We start from the raw sequence: 14,110 nt of genomic DNA, 5'->3' as shown, positions 1-14,110 counted from the left end.
CAGCGACGCCGGAGCGGCGGCACACGTCGCGCTCTCAGCCAATCACAGCCGCTAATTGCCGGTTATCTATATATAGCTCGTAATTTTTAATCTTAACTAGAGAAAGACATAAAAAATGATTGTAAATTTGTGAATTATTTACACTTTTGTGAATACAGCAACCATGATGAATCACATGATTTTGTCTTCTTGTTATTGTGGCAATACATACTGTAGAGTTTGAGGCCATGGTGAGACAAAAATGGTTTTACTCGAATTACCTCATATTTTTGTAGTTTATATATTCTTAAGATGATAGAATTGTCTATTAATTATATATAACTATACAATCACCGTCTTTTTTGACGACCATGCATTATGGGAGAAGTGTTCTTTGTATTATTTCCTCGTATTTTGTCCCTTTTATACGAAAGAAAATGGAGAGAAAGGAAGTAAACAACAAGACACTGTCACATCTTAATTCTATCTGAAAGAATAAAAAGAAAAGTTTAAATGTGACACAAAACTGTTCTTTTAACTCTTTTTTTCTGTTATATTGTAAAGTTCACTTCGCAAAAATAAATGTTTGAAAAACAAATACTGAACCGTTGAGTCCTAGTAATCTATCATAAACTACTAAAAAAAAGTATCATAAATAAATGATGATATCATGAATATTATCAAAGCAATCGTCGGAACGAACAAGAAAATGGTAAATTAAATAAATATTAAATTAAATCCCATGTTGTAATTTCGAAATATTTTTGTCACTGCAATAATCAATAAAAAAATGTTTAAAAAATAATACTGAATTGCTAAATTCCTAAAAAACGATCTAGACTATTTAAAAAAGTACCATAAATAAATGATGATATCAGAAATGAGGTCAAAAACAATAGTTAGCACGAACTTTAAATCAAATGTTTTAATTTCAAAAATATTTTTATGATGACGTTTTGCAAGACAACTAGCAGCAAAATCATCCGCTCCGATGAACTGATGAAGAAGAAGAAAGAGGAGGAGGAGGAGGAGAAGGAGGAGAAGGCATCCATTGGCGTGATGATGGGAACCTCCCTTGGTTTGAGGATACGTCAGGTCGCTCTCTCTTGCTTTTGTGCATCTTGAAAACCTGCAGGAGACTGTTGTCGTACACTCTGAGGGTCAAGAGGAGCGTCTTTGAACTGAATAACAGTGAGTACTTTTATTTCTTTGTGTCTCACTTGATCTGATTGTTTATATGTTGAGTTTATGAGCAGAAAAAAGTGAAATGTTTGCAGAAAATCAACTTTTTCTTGGGTTTTTTTCTTAGCTCCTATAGTGGGGGGACTCTTCATCCATCGCTGAAGAGTGATATTTTTAAATATACCTTTAATACTTGTGTGTTTCCCCCTCCATACCCCCCCCCCCCCCCCCCCCCACCAGGCTCTCGAGAAACCATGGCATTTGCAGGGATGCTGAGCGACGAAGCCATCAAGGCTGCGGTCCACACTTGTCAAGGTGACTCACGCGTAACCACCAACAAAAGCACATGTAAAATGCATGTTTTTTTAGACGTATATCGACTAAACATTTCACCTGATCAGCACCACCTACGTCCCAGAGGGGAAACCTGACCGTCGCCCTCACACTGGGAACAGTTACCCAGCAGGCGAGCCGGCGACAGGAGGGTTGTCACCACTTAGATTCCCCCCCCACCCCCAGTAATGATGCTTCTCACAGAAGAAGCCAAAAAATCACACGAGCCGTTGCAGTTCCTCGTGTCCCGGAGCTCTTCATTATTTATCGCCAGCAATTATGTTTGCATGACGGGACAGAGGCAGCTCGGGAAGAGAAATCAAATGTCAGCACTTGTGCGACCTTTTATCTTGAGGAAGAATAGACTTCGAGTCACGCCACGAGGAGGAGGCGAAATGTCATCGTCGCGTGATAATGTAATGACGATCAATTGTTCAATTTAAAGATTTAAAGTGTAATGAAAGGAAGTTACTTCTGTGAATACAATGCTGAATAAAACTTGACAGAATTAACATTAATATGAGGCAAGAAAATCTACTTTATTTTGATTTCAACAGCAAAGAGAAAATAAGACTAATAATAATAATATAATAATAAAAAACATAGAAATGCACAAAAATGAACACAAATATTCGTTTTTAAATGTATATTTGTAAAAAAAAATAAAATAAGTTAAACTCATGTAAGATGGAACAAATACTTAGATTAAACATTTTTATCATCGTTTTCATTTAAGTGATGTTAATCTAATTTATCTTTACATTTTATAGATGATTATTATCATTTTTTCTGAACATAAAAAGTAAATAATAAAACTGAAGCTTAAATAACTTAACTTATATTAAGTCCCTTAAGGATTTTCAATAAAAATTACGATTTTTTTGTCTTCTTTATTTAAAAAAAATATAAGCAATTATTTTAAAATATAAAAAATATGAATAAATAAATAAAGTTTTTTCAATTGGACAATATTAGAAAGTATTGATTCGGCAATATATCGCAGTATTTCTTTTTCACTATAGTGTACCAATTTTCTACAGACATGATCGTTGTTTTTGTTTAGGTTTCAAATCACATTGAATTTATTTAAATTGTTATTTTATGGTTTAAAATAAAGATTATTTGTTTTTTACATTAACAATGAACATGCCAATATTATTTCCAAATTACACTATGTGGAAGTAGTCATGACATCCTCTGAAGCTAAATAAATAAATCCTCGCGGTGACTGAGGACGAGAGGATACAGATTAGATTAGACAGACTTTATTAATCCCGCTGGAGAGCTCCTTTGGGAAATGAGGTTTCCAGTTCACAGCAGACAATACAAGGTACATGAAGCTTCATAAATGCAAAAACAAGAACAAAGTTCAAATAAAGAAGTGCAAAGAGATAACAAAGTGCAAACTGGAGTCGACTCCAGCAGTTTTTAAAGCTGATTTTTGGACATATTTTGCTGTTATGAATTTGTCAAGAATCATGTGGTCTGTAAATTCTGCAACACCAGTGTCAAGTACTGGACAATACTACGCATATAACCTTGTTACTACAGTATCACGATATATTTTATCATTGCTCTGTTGATACCGAGTATCACTAGATTATTGCCAATACACAACTGTACCGTCAATGTTATTAAATATTTTATATTAGTTAAAAAAAAAGGCTACTGTTGTGTTGGAACTACACTTCTGGCGGCTAGTCATTACATCATTGAGTCCTCTGTAGCTAAATGAATATTGAAATCCCGGCAATGACTGAGGACGAGAGGATACAGTCGACTCCAGCGGCTTTTAAAGCTGATGTTTGGACATATTGGGTACACAAACACACAAACAAACAATGACATTTAAGTCAAGAAAGCTCTGAATCTTCCATCATAGCAGCGTCGACATTATTCTGCCTCAGGATGTTCATTATCAAATGTCAACGCTCGTGGTACGAGAAGTTTGTCACCGAGAGGAACCTTCTTGTAGTTCCAGGTACGTTTCACTACAAGGAGTTCTTCGCACAAGTGGGACTGAGCGGCTCGTCCGAGGACACCAGGATCAGCGTGTTCACGGTCCTGGACCAGGACAAGAGCGGCTTCATCGAGGAGGACGAGCTGAAGTGAGTGTCAACTGGACTGAAGCTGGTCCTGGATCTGCTGCCGACGCTTGATCCATGATAATTGGATTAAACTTTCCCGAGGGAAGATGAGCCGCTGAAATCTGTGGTCGGAATTTAGAAAAGATTCAAGTGTGACCCGGGGGCCACATGAAGCACTTTTGACTGTGTTAATGTGGCCCTCATGAGGTCAAAGATCATGAAGAAACTAAAACAAAGTATTTTGTGTTTATTTTTCTTTAATAGTTCAAGTCTTAATATGATTATTGGGGATTTTGTTTCAGATCTTTAAACCTCCGTTTTGACATTTATTTTCTCTCATAAAGATTAAAAACACATATAATAACATATTTTTAAACGTTATAAAAAATACAATTAAATAATAATTTTATTAGATTTGTAGTAACCTTTTTGGTTACAAATGGTTTCGCCTTTATATTAATGGTTTTCTCTCTCTTTTATTTATTGATTTTTTTTTTTGCTTCATGAGGTCAAAGGTAATGTTCAAAAATAAAAATAATATATATTTTGTGTTAATTGTGTATTATTTATTACTAGTTCAAGTATAAATATGATTATTGGGGGTTTTGTTTCAGAAATATTATTCGTATGTTTTTTCACATTTATTGTTTCTAAAAAAGATTGAAGCAGATTATAATAATATGATTTATATCGATATGTATTTTTTAAAGTAATAAAAAATACAATTAAACAATAATTGTATTAGATCTGTAGTAACCTTTTGTTTGGTTTCCCCATTATTCTCATTATTTTTGCTACTTTATTATATACATGAGAACAAAAATCATGTAGAAACTAAAACAAAATATTTTGTGTTTATCTTTTCATTATTCATTACTAGTCTAAATATGATTATTGTGGTTTTTTTGTTTCCGAAATGTATCCCTACATTTTTGTTTTCGCCAATATTTAGAGCATATTTGGCTTCATTTTTGTCTTATATTAATGATTTTTGCCCCTTATTCATTTATTTTTTGCTTAATGGGCCCTCACAAGAGTTACTGTATAAAATATAAATGCATCACTAATATTCTTCTTCTATTGTATATATATTTATCAATTTCTTAATTCATTATTTTGTTTATTTTAGGATTTATATCGTATTATTACTGTACTTTACTATACTGTACTGTGCTCTCATTATTATTTCATTCAATCTTAATATTATTTCTGTTTTTTTGGTTATTATCTTTATTTTATATACATTATTACGTCTTAATATAATTTCTTTGTGTGTGTTTTTTTTTTTTTGGTAACTGCTGTGACTTAAATGTCCTCAATGTGGGAAAAAGAAATGTGTCTCAATCAATCAATCAAGAAATACTGAGCAAAGTTTAAAATAAAACGATTTTTTTTTCTCTTAATTAATCGAATTCATACAGAATTATCAAAAAAAAAAGTTGCAGAGAAACTTTCTTTTTCATCTAACAGATATTTTGGGGTCAACATGTAAACGTTTCATTCTCATAAATCTCTGTTAACGTTGATTCTCTTCGACACAAACGTCATCTGCTCATCAGACTCTTCCTCCAGAACTTCTGTCCAGGAGCGAGGGAGCTGACGGTGGCCGAGACCAAGACTCTGATGGCGGCAGCAGATGAAGACGGAGATGGAAAGATCGGCGAGGAAGGTAAAAAAAGAAGAAGATGAGAACGAACAAAAACTTCCAGTGACAGAGCAGCGCGTGGGTTGATGGAGCTGTCCAGCAGTCAGTGCTGAAACAGTTGTCTCTCAACACGTGGCTCTGATCATGTATCTCTGAACGTTTCTCTTTCTTTTTGTCTTCCTCTGCAGAGTTTTGTCATCTTCTGAAATAGACTCGTTTGGAGTCAAACTTGTTGTTTAAGACAAGAACCCCCAGAGGACCTGTTGCCCCCCCCTTCCATGTGTTTAGACTGTAGGAAATAAAGAATACATGTGAAGTAATACATTGTCTCAGATTTGTCGCTATTTTCCGGGTTTTTTTTCTTTCCATACTCGGAAAAAACAACGTATAAATGAAGATGAAAGTGTGATACATCCAATTAAATGTCAATTGTGTCTCAAGATATTTGTTAAAATTAGAATTATTAGTTAAAACGTTTTTTTTAAATAATTCTGGCAGCTACGTTTGGAGCAAAAGTGGAATAAAAACAACAATAAAACTATATATTATAGTAAGAGAGCTATTATAAAATATGTAAATATAATATATATGTAGTATATACAATAGAAAAGTATGTAAAGAATACAGAATATTACAAATATGATTTTTAAACCAAATAATCAGCAGCTAAAAATAGAAAAAATTGAAGAGATCAGGAAAAAGGGAAAACATTTGTAGATGGTGACATGAAGAAGATAAATAAATAATAATAATAATATTGTGACTTATTTTACCGTGATAGTCCAACAAAAAATACTAATTAAAGTAAATATGTCACATCGAAACCAGATTTCATTCATTCATAAAATTAGAATTAATCCATTTAATTAATCAATTTATATTTATTTTGTGTCTATCAAGTTCGTTTTTTAACTGTTATAATACATTATTGAGTTCCTAAAAGTGACGTTACACACACAAGTGTGTCCAAATGTTACGCTTTAATGAATAAAATGCGGGTTCATGTTGACCTTATTAGGACTTTTACTGCCTTCTGCTGGACGGACTCTGCATTCCTGGCACGTCTGTAGCCACACACACACACACACACACACTCACACACACACACGCTTAAGAGAGATCACACACACGTACGAGGTAAATATAACCATGACCGATTAATAAACAACATCCAGTGGCCCACATTTCAAACACAGAGTTGCTCATAAAACAAGATTTATCATGTCAAATGCTTGTCAAGGACGCGAGGAAGCAAACTGACACCCACGAGGCTCTCGACACCAAAGTGTCATTTTCGACAAGTCCAGTCGTGATTTAGTGGCGAGAGGCTGCGAGGAAACTTGAAGATTTGACCCGTTTATCTGGACAACCGTTGAAACACTTGTTGATGCTGAGCACATGTTGCATCGTTTTTGCTGTTATATTTGATCTGCTATAAACCGTTGTTATTTTATTGAAATATGTGTATATATACACACATACACATGTATATATATGAACTATATAAAAACACAAATAGTAAAAAAAAAATAGTTACAAGAATATTGTATAGAACCATCATGTTACAGGGAAACAACAAAACTTCATATATATACATATTTAAATTATTTTAACGAGATACATAAGCATTTTTAGTAGGAAATAAAAGGAAACAGTAAAAGCATGAAAGTATATCAGTTCAATAAGAACATTTAAAACATTAAACACTTTTAATGTATTTATTGGATATATCTATATAAACATTTTTTTTTTAATAATTCAATTTAAAAAATGTATTCATAATGAAAGGTTTACTACGTTTTTTTGTATTGAATTATTTATTTTTTAAATATATGTTAAAAGGTTGAAGTTGTTAAAAAAAAATGAACTATAACCAATCATGTGATCACGTGACTGCTTGATCAAGTATCTCGGTACTCGTTTGGTATTGTCTTGTTACATTATTATACAGTCTTTAAAAATTATTGGAATTTTATACTCTGTGTAAATAACTATGAACTTAATTTTTTTTGTTTCCAAATTTGAGTTATTGAATTTAATTGTTTGAAGAAATTATATAATAAAATAAGAGAAAACAAAAAATGTCAAACCATTCAGTATTTGAGGGGCACTGATATACTTTCATATACAAGTACAATAAACAACATTTTAAATGTATTTATTTTAAATACACGTGTGTATTTCGCAGCTTTTTATTGTCAATAAACGTGCGATTGTTGCGTAATACTACGTTACATTACTACATAAAACAAACCCTTAAAAAAAACATTTATTGAATGAAGTCCGCAGCACATAAATACTTTTAATTCGCTTATTTAGTTTATGAATTTAAATGAAAAAAATAAATGCAACAAGATCGACTAAACAGAAAAGATGAAACAATGATGATGAACATTTTGTGTTTTAACTTGAAGGTTTTTGACTCCCTCACACACTCACACACACACTTTAATACACAACACCTCCCGGGATAAATTCAAAATCTGCATTTAAAAAAAAGTTTGGCCGTAAATCTTCTGGGTGTAAGACGTCGAGTGGCGATCAGGTTTCCACACGTCCAGAGCTATAGGCCTCCTCGCACATGGTAGCATCCTCATTTGTTCGCCTAAAAATAGCTTCGCACTACTAGACACATTTTTTCGAAACCCATGCATCTTGGGTACCTGATACCGGGACTCAAAGTTCTGTAAATGGTGTTGCTCAAGGATATATAAGCGAGGGCAGAACGTCCAAGTGGCATTCACTCAATCCCTTCTTGGTTTTCACTCGCCTCAACGCAGTGCAACAAAAAGGTGAGTGGACTCTTGGGGGTCTTCAGCGGGGAGCCCCAGGACTTTCCCCGGGACTAAGAGAGGAAAAAAACGGACTCAGACTTTAGAGAAAGCATCGGGATCCTAGGAGGACTCGAACGGGATCTTCAACCTTTTTGGAGGATAATTATTTTTTCATTTTTTAAAAATCTAAATCGTCTGCAACCGGACGTTTAAAAAAGAAAAAAGAAAAAACATCGTGACGTCACTATTTCTTGTTTACTTCCGCTCTCATAGCGGCTTCGCTTTTTCTACGATACAATTTTTTATTTAATTTAAAAATCATTTTTTATCTCATAGCAGGACTTTACAACAGTATTCACCTCCGCAGTTAATTTTTTAAGTTTTTATATCGTTAAGCTTAAGATGCTACTTTGTAGTGAATAGCTAGCTTAGCTTCCGGTTAAAACACGGATATAGCTAAATACTTTCAATAATGTTGCCTTATTATTAAAGTCATCTGAACAATTTTATCCTCACTTTTATTTCAAATTATATACTTGAAATGCATTTAAATCAATTTTTAAATGTTTCTTCTTTTTTTTTTCTTACAGAATAAAAAATGGCCTTCGCTGGACTCAACGCCGATCAAGTCAAGACTGCCCTGGACGGCTGCTCTGGTGAGTTCCATCCCATATATATATATATATATACATATATATAAAATATATGTATTTTTTCAAAGTTTTAAAAAAATATTTAATTAAGCTCTGTAATAATGTAATTCATAACATGTGCATCTATAATAAAATGCAAGTTATATTGAAAAAAAACCCCTCAAACTATCCACTTTAAAGCATAAATATAAGTGAAATGTTTATTTAATAGAGAAAAAACTGGTTAAAAAGGGGCCTCAGGTCCCTGATGTTAACAAGGAGCTGCAGCGATGACAAGCTCTAACAGCTCCGGTGTCACACTTTTTCTCTCCCCAGCTGCCGACTCCTTCGAATACAAGTCTTTCTTCAAGGCATGCGGCCTCTCTGGCAAGTCTGCCGATGAGATCAAGAAAGCCTTCGCCACCATTGACCAGGACAACAGTGGCTTCATTGAGGAGGAGGAGCTGAAGTGAGACACTCAACACCTTCCACTGACATACTTGTCTAATATTAGCCTCTAGCATTAAACTCCTTTTCCCCTCTTTTTTTTCTCAGGCTTTTCCTGCAGAACTTCTCTAGCTCCGCCAGAGCTCTCACCGACAAGGAGACCAAGGCCTTCCTTGCCGCCGGAGACAGTGATGGTGATGGCAAAATCGGAGTTGATGGTAAAAAAAAAACAACCAAAAAATCCCTGAAACCCCCTTAAGAAAACCCACTAATCCCCCTCTTTCTTTCCCTGCAGAGTTTGCCGCCCTCGTCAAGGCATAAGCTCCCAACTGAACCAAGCTCAACTTTTGTGGAAGTGCAAACCCTCTGCAAGTGCTCAGTAACCACCAGCTGAAAGAATATTTTTTATACCTTATTTATGAGTTTGCCTGCCAACTGTTTTCCAGACATGGAACACATCTTTTTTACTGCTAACGGTATTCAAATGTGCTAAATGTTCTGAAAACTAATGTGCAAATTGTACCACGCCAGCATGCACTTTTGAGGAAGAGTGAAAAACCAGGAATAAAATACTCTTTTGGTGTAATCAAAACTGCTCCAGGTCAGTCTCTTTTTTCCTTTTTTTTTCTCCCTTTTTTTCATCGCACCTTTCGCAACAGTTATCTCGACACAATGGGGGGGTCTTTCCCCTGCTGACGGAGGGTTTAAACCGACCTGCCCAGCAGTGGGTTTAATAATTGGTTAATGAGCGAGGGGATTCAAGAGGGACTTTGGCCAAGGCCTGGCACACACACTGGGAGTCACCCGAGGGCTTTGCTTGCATACTTCCCAGATAGACCAAGGGTTTGCGATGGATAGCTGTCACACAGTAATCGGGATCCAAGTTTTTTCTCTCCTCCTCCCCTTCGGCCAACTGCTGCGTAGTCGATTAGATGATGTGCTGTGACAACAGGAAGGCTATTAACAGCCTTCTCTTCCATCAGCATAGTATAGTATTTACCAACCGGCAACCATCATTTAAAAACACACTTATTAGAGGATAGGACTGAAAAAAGCAGCTTTTATTAATTCCTTATATATATCTTTAAAGCAATATTTCACCCACTTTTTTTCTTGACATTCTAGTTTACCACTTGGATCAATGCTGCCCCCTGTAGGCCAGAAACGGTCACTCCCGCGACAGCTGAAACCCTGAATTTCATCGCTGTCACCCAATAGCCTCTGAGCTATTATAGAACACGTTAACCTGAATAACAAGCCTCGTTTTCAAACAGTTTAATAGAGAAAAATAAAAGTTTTTCAAAAGACTAAACATTTTTTTGATTCCAAAAAAATAAAATGTATAAACCAAAAAAAATAAATCTTCATCATACTTCTTCAAAACTGTCCCCCCCCCCCGACACGACTATTCTTAGAGTCGCCCAAGACTTCTTCAAGCGCACCTTTTAAGCGTCTTCATTTGTGTGACTCAAAATAGAATCTTCTTTCTCGTTGGCCATGGGACAAATTCTGACCCCCACCACCGACCCTCCTTTCCTCCTCTTCCTTCGACCCCCCCTTATGTCGACGGTGTCGATTATCTCATGCCTCAAATTTCGAATGGAGGGGAACTATAAAAGGTCACCGGTGGCACCGGGAGAATCACTGCAGTAGACTCTTCTAGCGTCTGTAGCATCTACGGGAAGAAAAAAAGACCCAACGCAAGGTGAGTGGAACTTCTGTGCTGAACCTTCGACTGGACTTTAATTATTCCTACTCTTTTCTTTTTCATCTACTTTCTCTTTATTAGTATTTGTGCTTTATTAATACTTTTAAATGTGTATCAACTCAAGCTTTAATTGAGTGCCTTAGATATGATAACTTATCTTGTTTTGATTCATTACAAAGAGCTGCTGCTACTTACAATTATTTAGACTAGAAATTCAAAATATTACACTTTTAAAAAAGAGCTTGAATCCTAATTCATCTTTTTTAATAAAGACTTTTTTTTCCCGCAGATCAAGAAAAATGGCCTTCTCTGGACTAGTAGATGCTCAAGTTGCTGCAGCCCTGGACGGGTGCAAAGGTGAGTCAAAGATTTAAAACCTTTTTTTTATTTTTATTTTACTGTAGCCATTAACATCGTGGTTATTTTATTTTTGCATGGTGGTATCCAGACAATGGCACCTTCTGCCACACAAAGTTCTTCAAGGCCTGTGGCTTGGCCGGGAAGTCCTCCGACGACGTGAAGAAAGCCTTCGCCAAAATCGACCAGGACAAGAGTGGGTTCATTGAGGAGGAGGAGCTGAAGTAAGACACTGAACACCGACCCCCCCTCTACCCTCCCTTCAAACACCATCACTCTTTTCAAGTCGCTGACCTTTTGGCTTCGACCCCTATCCACAGGCTGTTCCTGCAGAACTTCAAGGCCAGCGCACGCGCCCTGACCGACGATGAGACCAAGAAGTTCCTTAAGGCCGGAGACACCGACGGTGATGGCAAGATCGGCATCGATGGTGAACAAACAAATTCTTCTTCTTCTCTCTCAGCTTGAGAAAGAAAAAAACAAAAACTAACTGTTTGTGTCTCGCCCTCGCAGAGTTCACCTCCATGGTGAAGGCATAAGAAGCTCCTTCGACCAACACCTGATGGAACAACAACAAAGTCCTCCCCCCATTCATCAATAATTTTTATACTGAAGAGACCTCTCCTCCTCTACACACAACACACTGTCCACGGATGATTGTGAATGTTGCTCGGTCATGTGTTCATGTCTTAAAATACGCATTTTTTGCTGTCTGTAAAATCTATGATGCACTTTCCAGGAACAAACAGTAGAAGAGAATAAAAGTTCTTTTGCTACGGTCTTATTGGATGGTCTGTGATCAATGGGTTTGAAAACATACACTGGACACAATAAGTCACACCATTAAATAAGTGGATCTATATATATTTGCTATTTAAAAGGCATTAAAAACGATCCTTTCTCGTGTTACACTCAATAATAGCCACTTAAATATTGACATATTAACACCTCATGTACATTAACACTGGCGCACATATGATGCAGTTCTCTCTTCTGGACGCTAGATGGAGTCATTGCTGCTACACGGGTCGCTCTGTGTATATTTCAGCAGCAGTTAATTGATCCAGTCTTGATAGTAAAGTCGGCAAAAGGTCACCTACGTTTTTCTAACGCGATTAAAAAAGGATTAAAAAAAAAATTAAGCTGTGATATATCGCTACACACTCGCATGACGTCTTTCAAATACACTTTAAATACATTTTGAATCGTTTTTATGGACGTATATCAGTGTCATAAGTATACTTTATTTTAATTTAACATTCTAAATGTTTAGAATTGTATTATTTAAATATGGTTGTTCTTGTTTTGTTTTTTTTTACATTGAAATTTGTTTTGAATAATTGAATCAAATTCGTTTTTTACTGAATAATTAAATAAAATAATTTGTTTATCAAAAGGTTGAATTTGTTTTAATTTAACTGATTTTCTGGAACTCCTGTGTTGTTCTCGGTGTTATCTTGATCTTTGAAGTATATCTTTTATTTAGTTGTGTTTTGATTGTTTAATCGCTTTGTGACACTGGTCTGGAAAGCGCTTTATAAATATGACTGACTTACTTACTTACTTACAATTGAATAATATAATTTGTTTATTGAAAGGTTAAAGAAGTTTTTATTGAATAATTATATTAAATAATTTGTTTAATCAGAGGTTAAATTAGTGTTTATTAAATAATTAAATAAAATAATTTCTTTATTGAAAGGTTAAATTAGTTTTTATTGAATAATTATTAGTTTTCATTTAATAAATACATTAAATAAATGTTTTATTGAAAGGTTAAACTAGTTTTTATTTAATAATTTAATTAAATAATCTGTATGTTGATAGAATTAACTTTATTTATTTGTTGTTTTTTAAATAATTTAAATAAAATCGTTTATTTTCAAATGAGCACGTTTATTTACACATAGAGTTTGGTATTTTAATCCCAATAATACTTTCATTTTTTCTAAATTTAATTTAATTTCTTTTGTGGTTTTTAAATTCAATGTCAAACTCTCAGCCAATCATGAGACTGGCAGATGATCACGTGATCAGTGAAGTAGCTTGTTACTCTTTTGGTATTATATGGTGACATCAGCATATTTTATATTGAGTTTAAAATGCTACAAATTAAAACATATAGAATAAAAACTTTTTTTTTTAATTATTTGAACTGTATGTGTGAAAAAAATCATTTGGAAATAATTGCTATAGTATAATATATATATATATTAATTAAATGATTCAGTTACTGCAAATTCAACATTTCAAAATAAAAACATATGCAGCGACAGCACCTGCCAGTCTTCAAGAAGGACTCGAACCCTTCCATCTGGACACATTAGCAAATGTAAATGAATAAATGATATACAGGCTGTAACCGTAGAGTCCTGCAGGTATCAGCGTGACACGGTGACATCATGCCGCGGCTCCAGGTAAAGTCGCACCGCTCGGCTCGATCCGATGTCCCCCGCGGGCTCTTTTTCACACACGCCGGCGCAGCAGATGATTGAGTTTCTCAGGGGCCGCTCCGACTTCACAGGAAACTGTCAAACGTGGCTTGTTGAGGGGCCCCGCGAACAAGACCTGAGATTAGGTTGTTCAGAGGTCGACGCTAACTAGCTGTTTTATAATCAAGGAGGTCGGCGACGTTTTCAGTTGTTGATCACGTTATATATTTACCAGCTGATGACAGTATTAGATTGTACTGTGTGTTTGTATATTATTGTGTTCTAGCTTTATTTGTATGTGATGTATCATGTAAACTGTCTACATCTTTGTTGAGGACTACAGATGGAAAGTAGCATTGAGATAAATCTGGTGCAGCACCTTTTTAATGTAACTGCACATCATCCTTTTAAATAAATAAACTGAACTCATCTGAACTACATTTGTGTCCATTAGAAACAAATATTGATCGACTCAAATAAAGTTGAAGTTTGAATACACATTAGGAGTGTTGTATTGGTGATATAATATACAGT

At 34.9% G+C, this 14,110-nt stretch overlaps 3 protein-coding genes across 3 annotated transcripts; all 3 read left to right on the top strand.

Moving 5' to 3' along the window:
• Positions 1–1,415: 1,415 nt before the first annotated feature.
• Positions 1,416–5,437, top strand: pvalb5 (parvalbumin 5). Its single transcript, XM_087808648.1, has 4 exons — positions 1,416–1,476; positions 3,470–3,602; positions 5,141–5,250; positions 5,415–5,437. Exons 1-4 carry the CDS (start codon positions 1,416–1,418, stop codon positions 5,435–5,437), a joined length of 327 nt encoding a protein of 108 aa, XP_087664774.1.
• A 3,151-nt stretch (positions 5,438–8,588) lies between these two features.
• On the top strand, positions 8,589–9,338 carry LOC148064858 (parvalbumin beta-like). Its single transcript, XM_087808646.1, has 3 exons — positions 8,589–8,656; positions 8,969–9,101; positions 9,188–9,338. The coding sequence occupies exons 1-3, from the start codon at positions 8,599–8,601 to the stop codon at positions 9,336–9,338; spliced, it is 342 nt and encodes a 113-aa protein (XP_087664772.1). The 5' UTR covers positions 8,589–8,598.
• A 1,372-nt stretch (positions 9,339–10,710) lies between these two features.
• LOC148064857 (parvalbumin beta-2-like) lies at positions 10,711–11,928 on the top strand. The gene is made up of 5 exons (XM_087810210.1): positions 10,711–10,784; positions 11,077–11,144; positions 11,236–11,368; positions 11,465–11,574; positions 11,658–11,928. The coding sequence occupies exons 2-5, from the start codon at positions 11,087–11,089 to the stop codon at positions 11,681–11,683; spliced, it is 327 nt and encodes a 108-aa protein (XP_087666336.1). The 5' UTR covers positions 10,711–10,784; positions 11,077–11,086; the 3' UTR covers positions 11,684–11,928.
• The last annotated feature ends 2,182 nt before the right edge of the window (positions 11,929–14,110 follow it).

The sequence above is a fragment of the Callionymus lyra genome, chromosome 15 (genome assembly GCF_982586985.1).
Source record: "Callionymus lyra chromosome 15, fCalLyr1.hap1.1, whole genome shotgun sequence".
Taxonomy (NCBI): Eukaryota; Metazoa; Chordata; class Actinopteri; order Syngnathiformes; family Callionymidae; genus Callionymus; species Callionymus lyra.
This window is presented reverse-complemented; position numbering and strand designations above follow the sequence as displayed.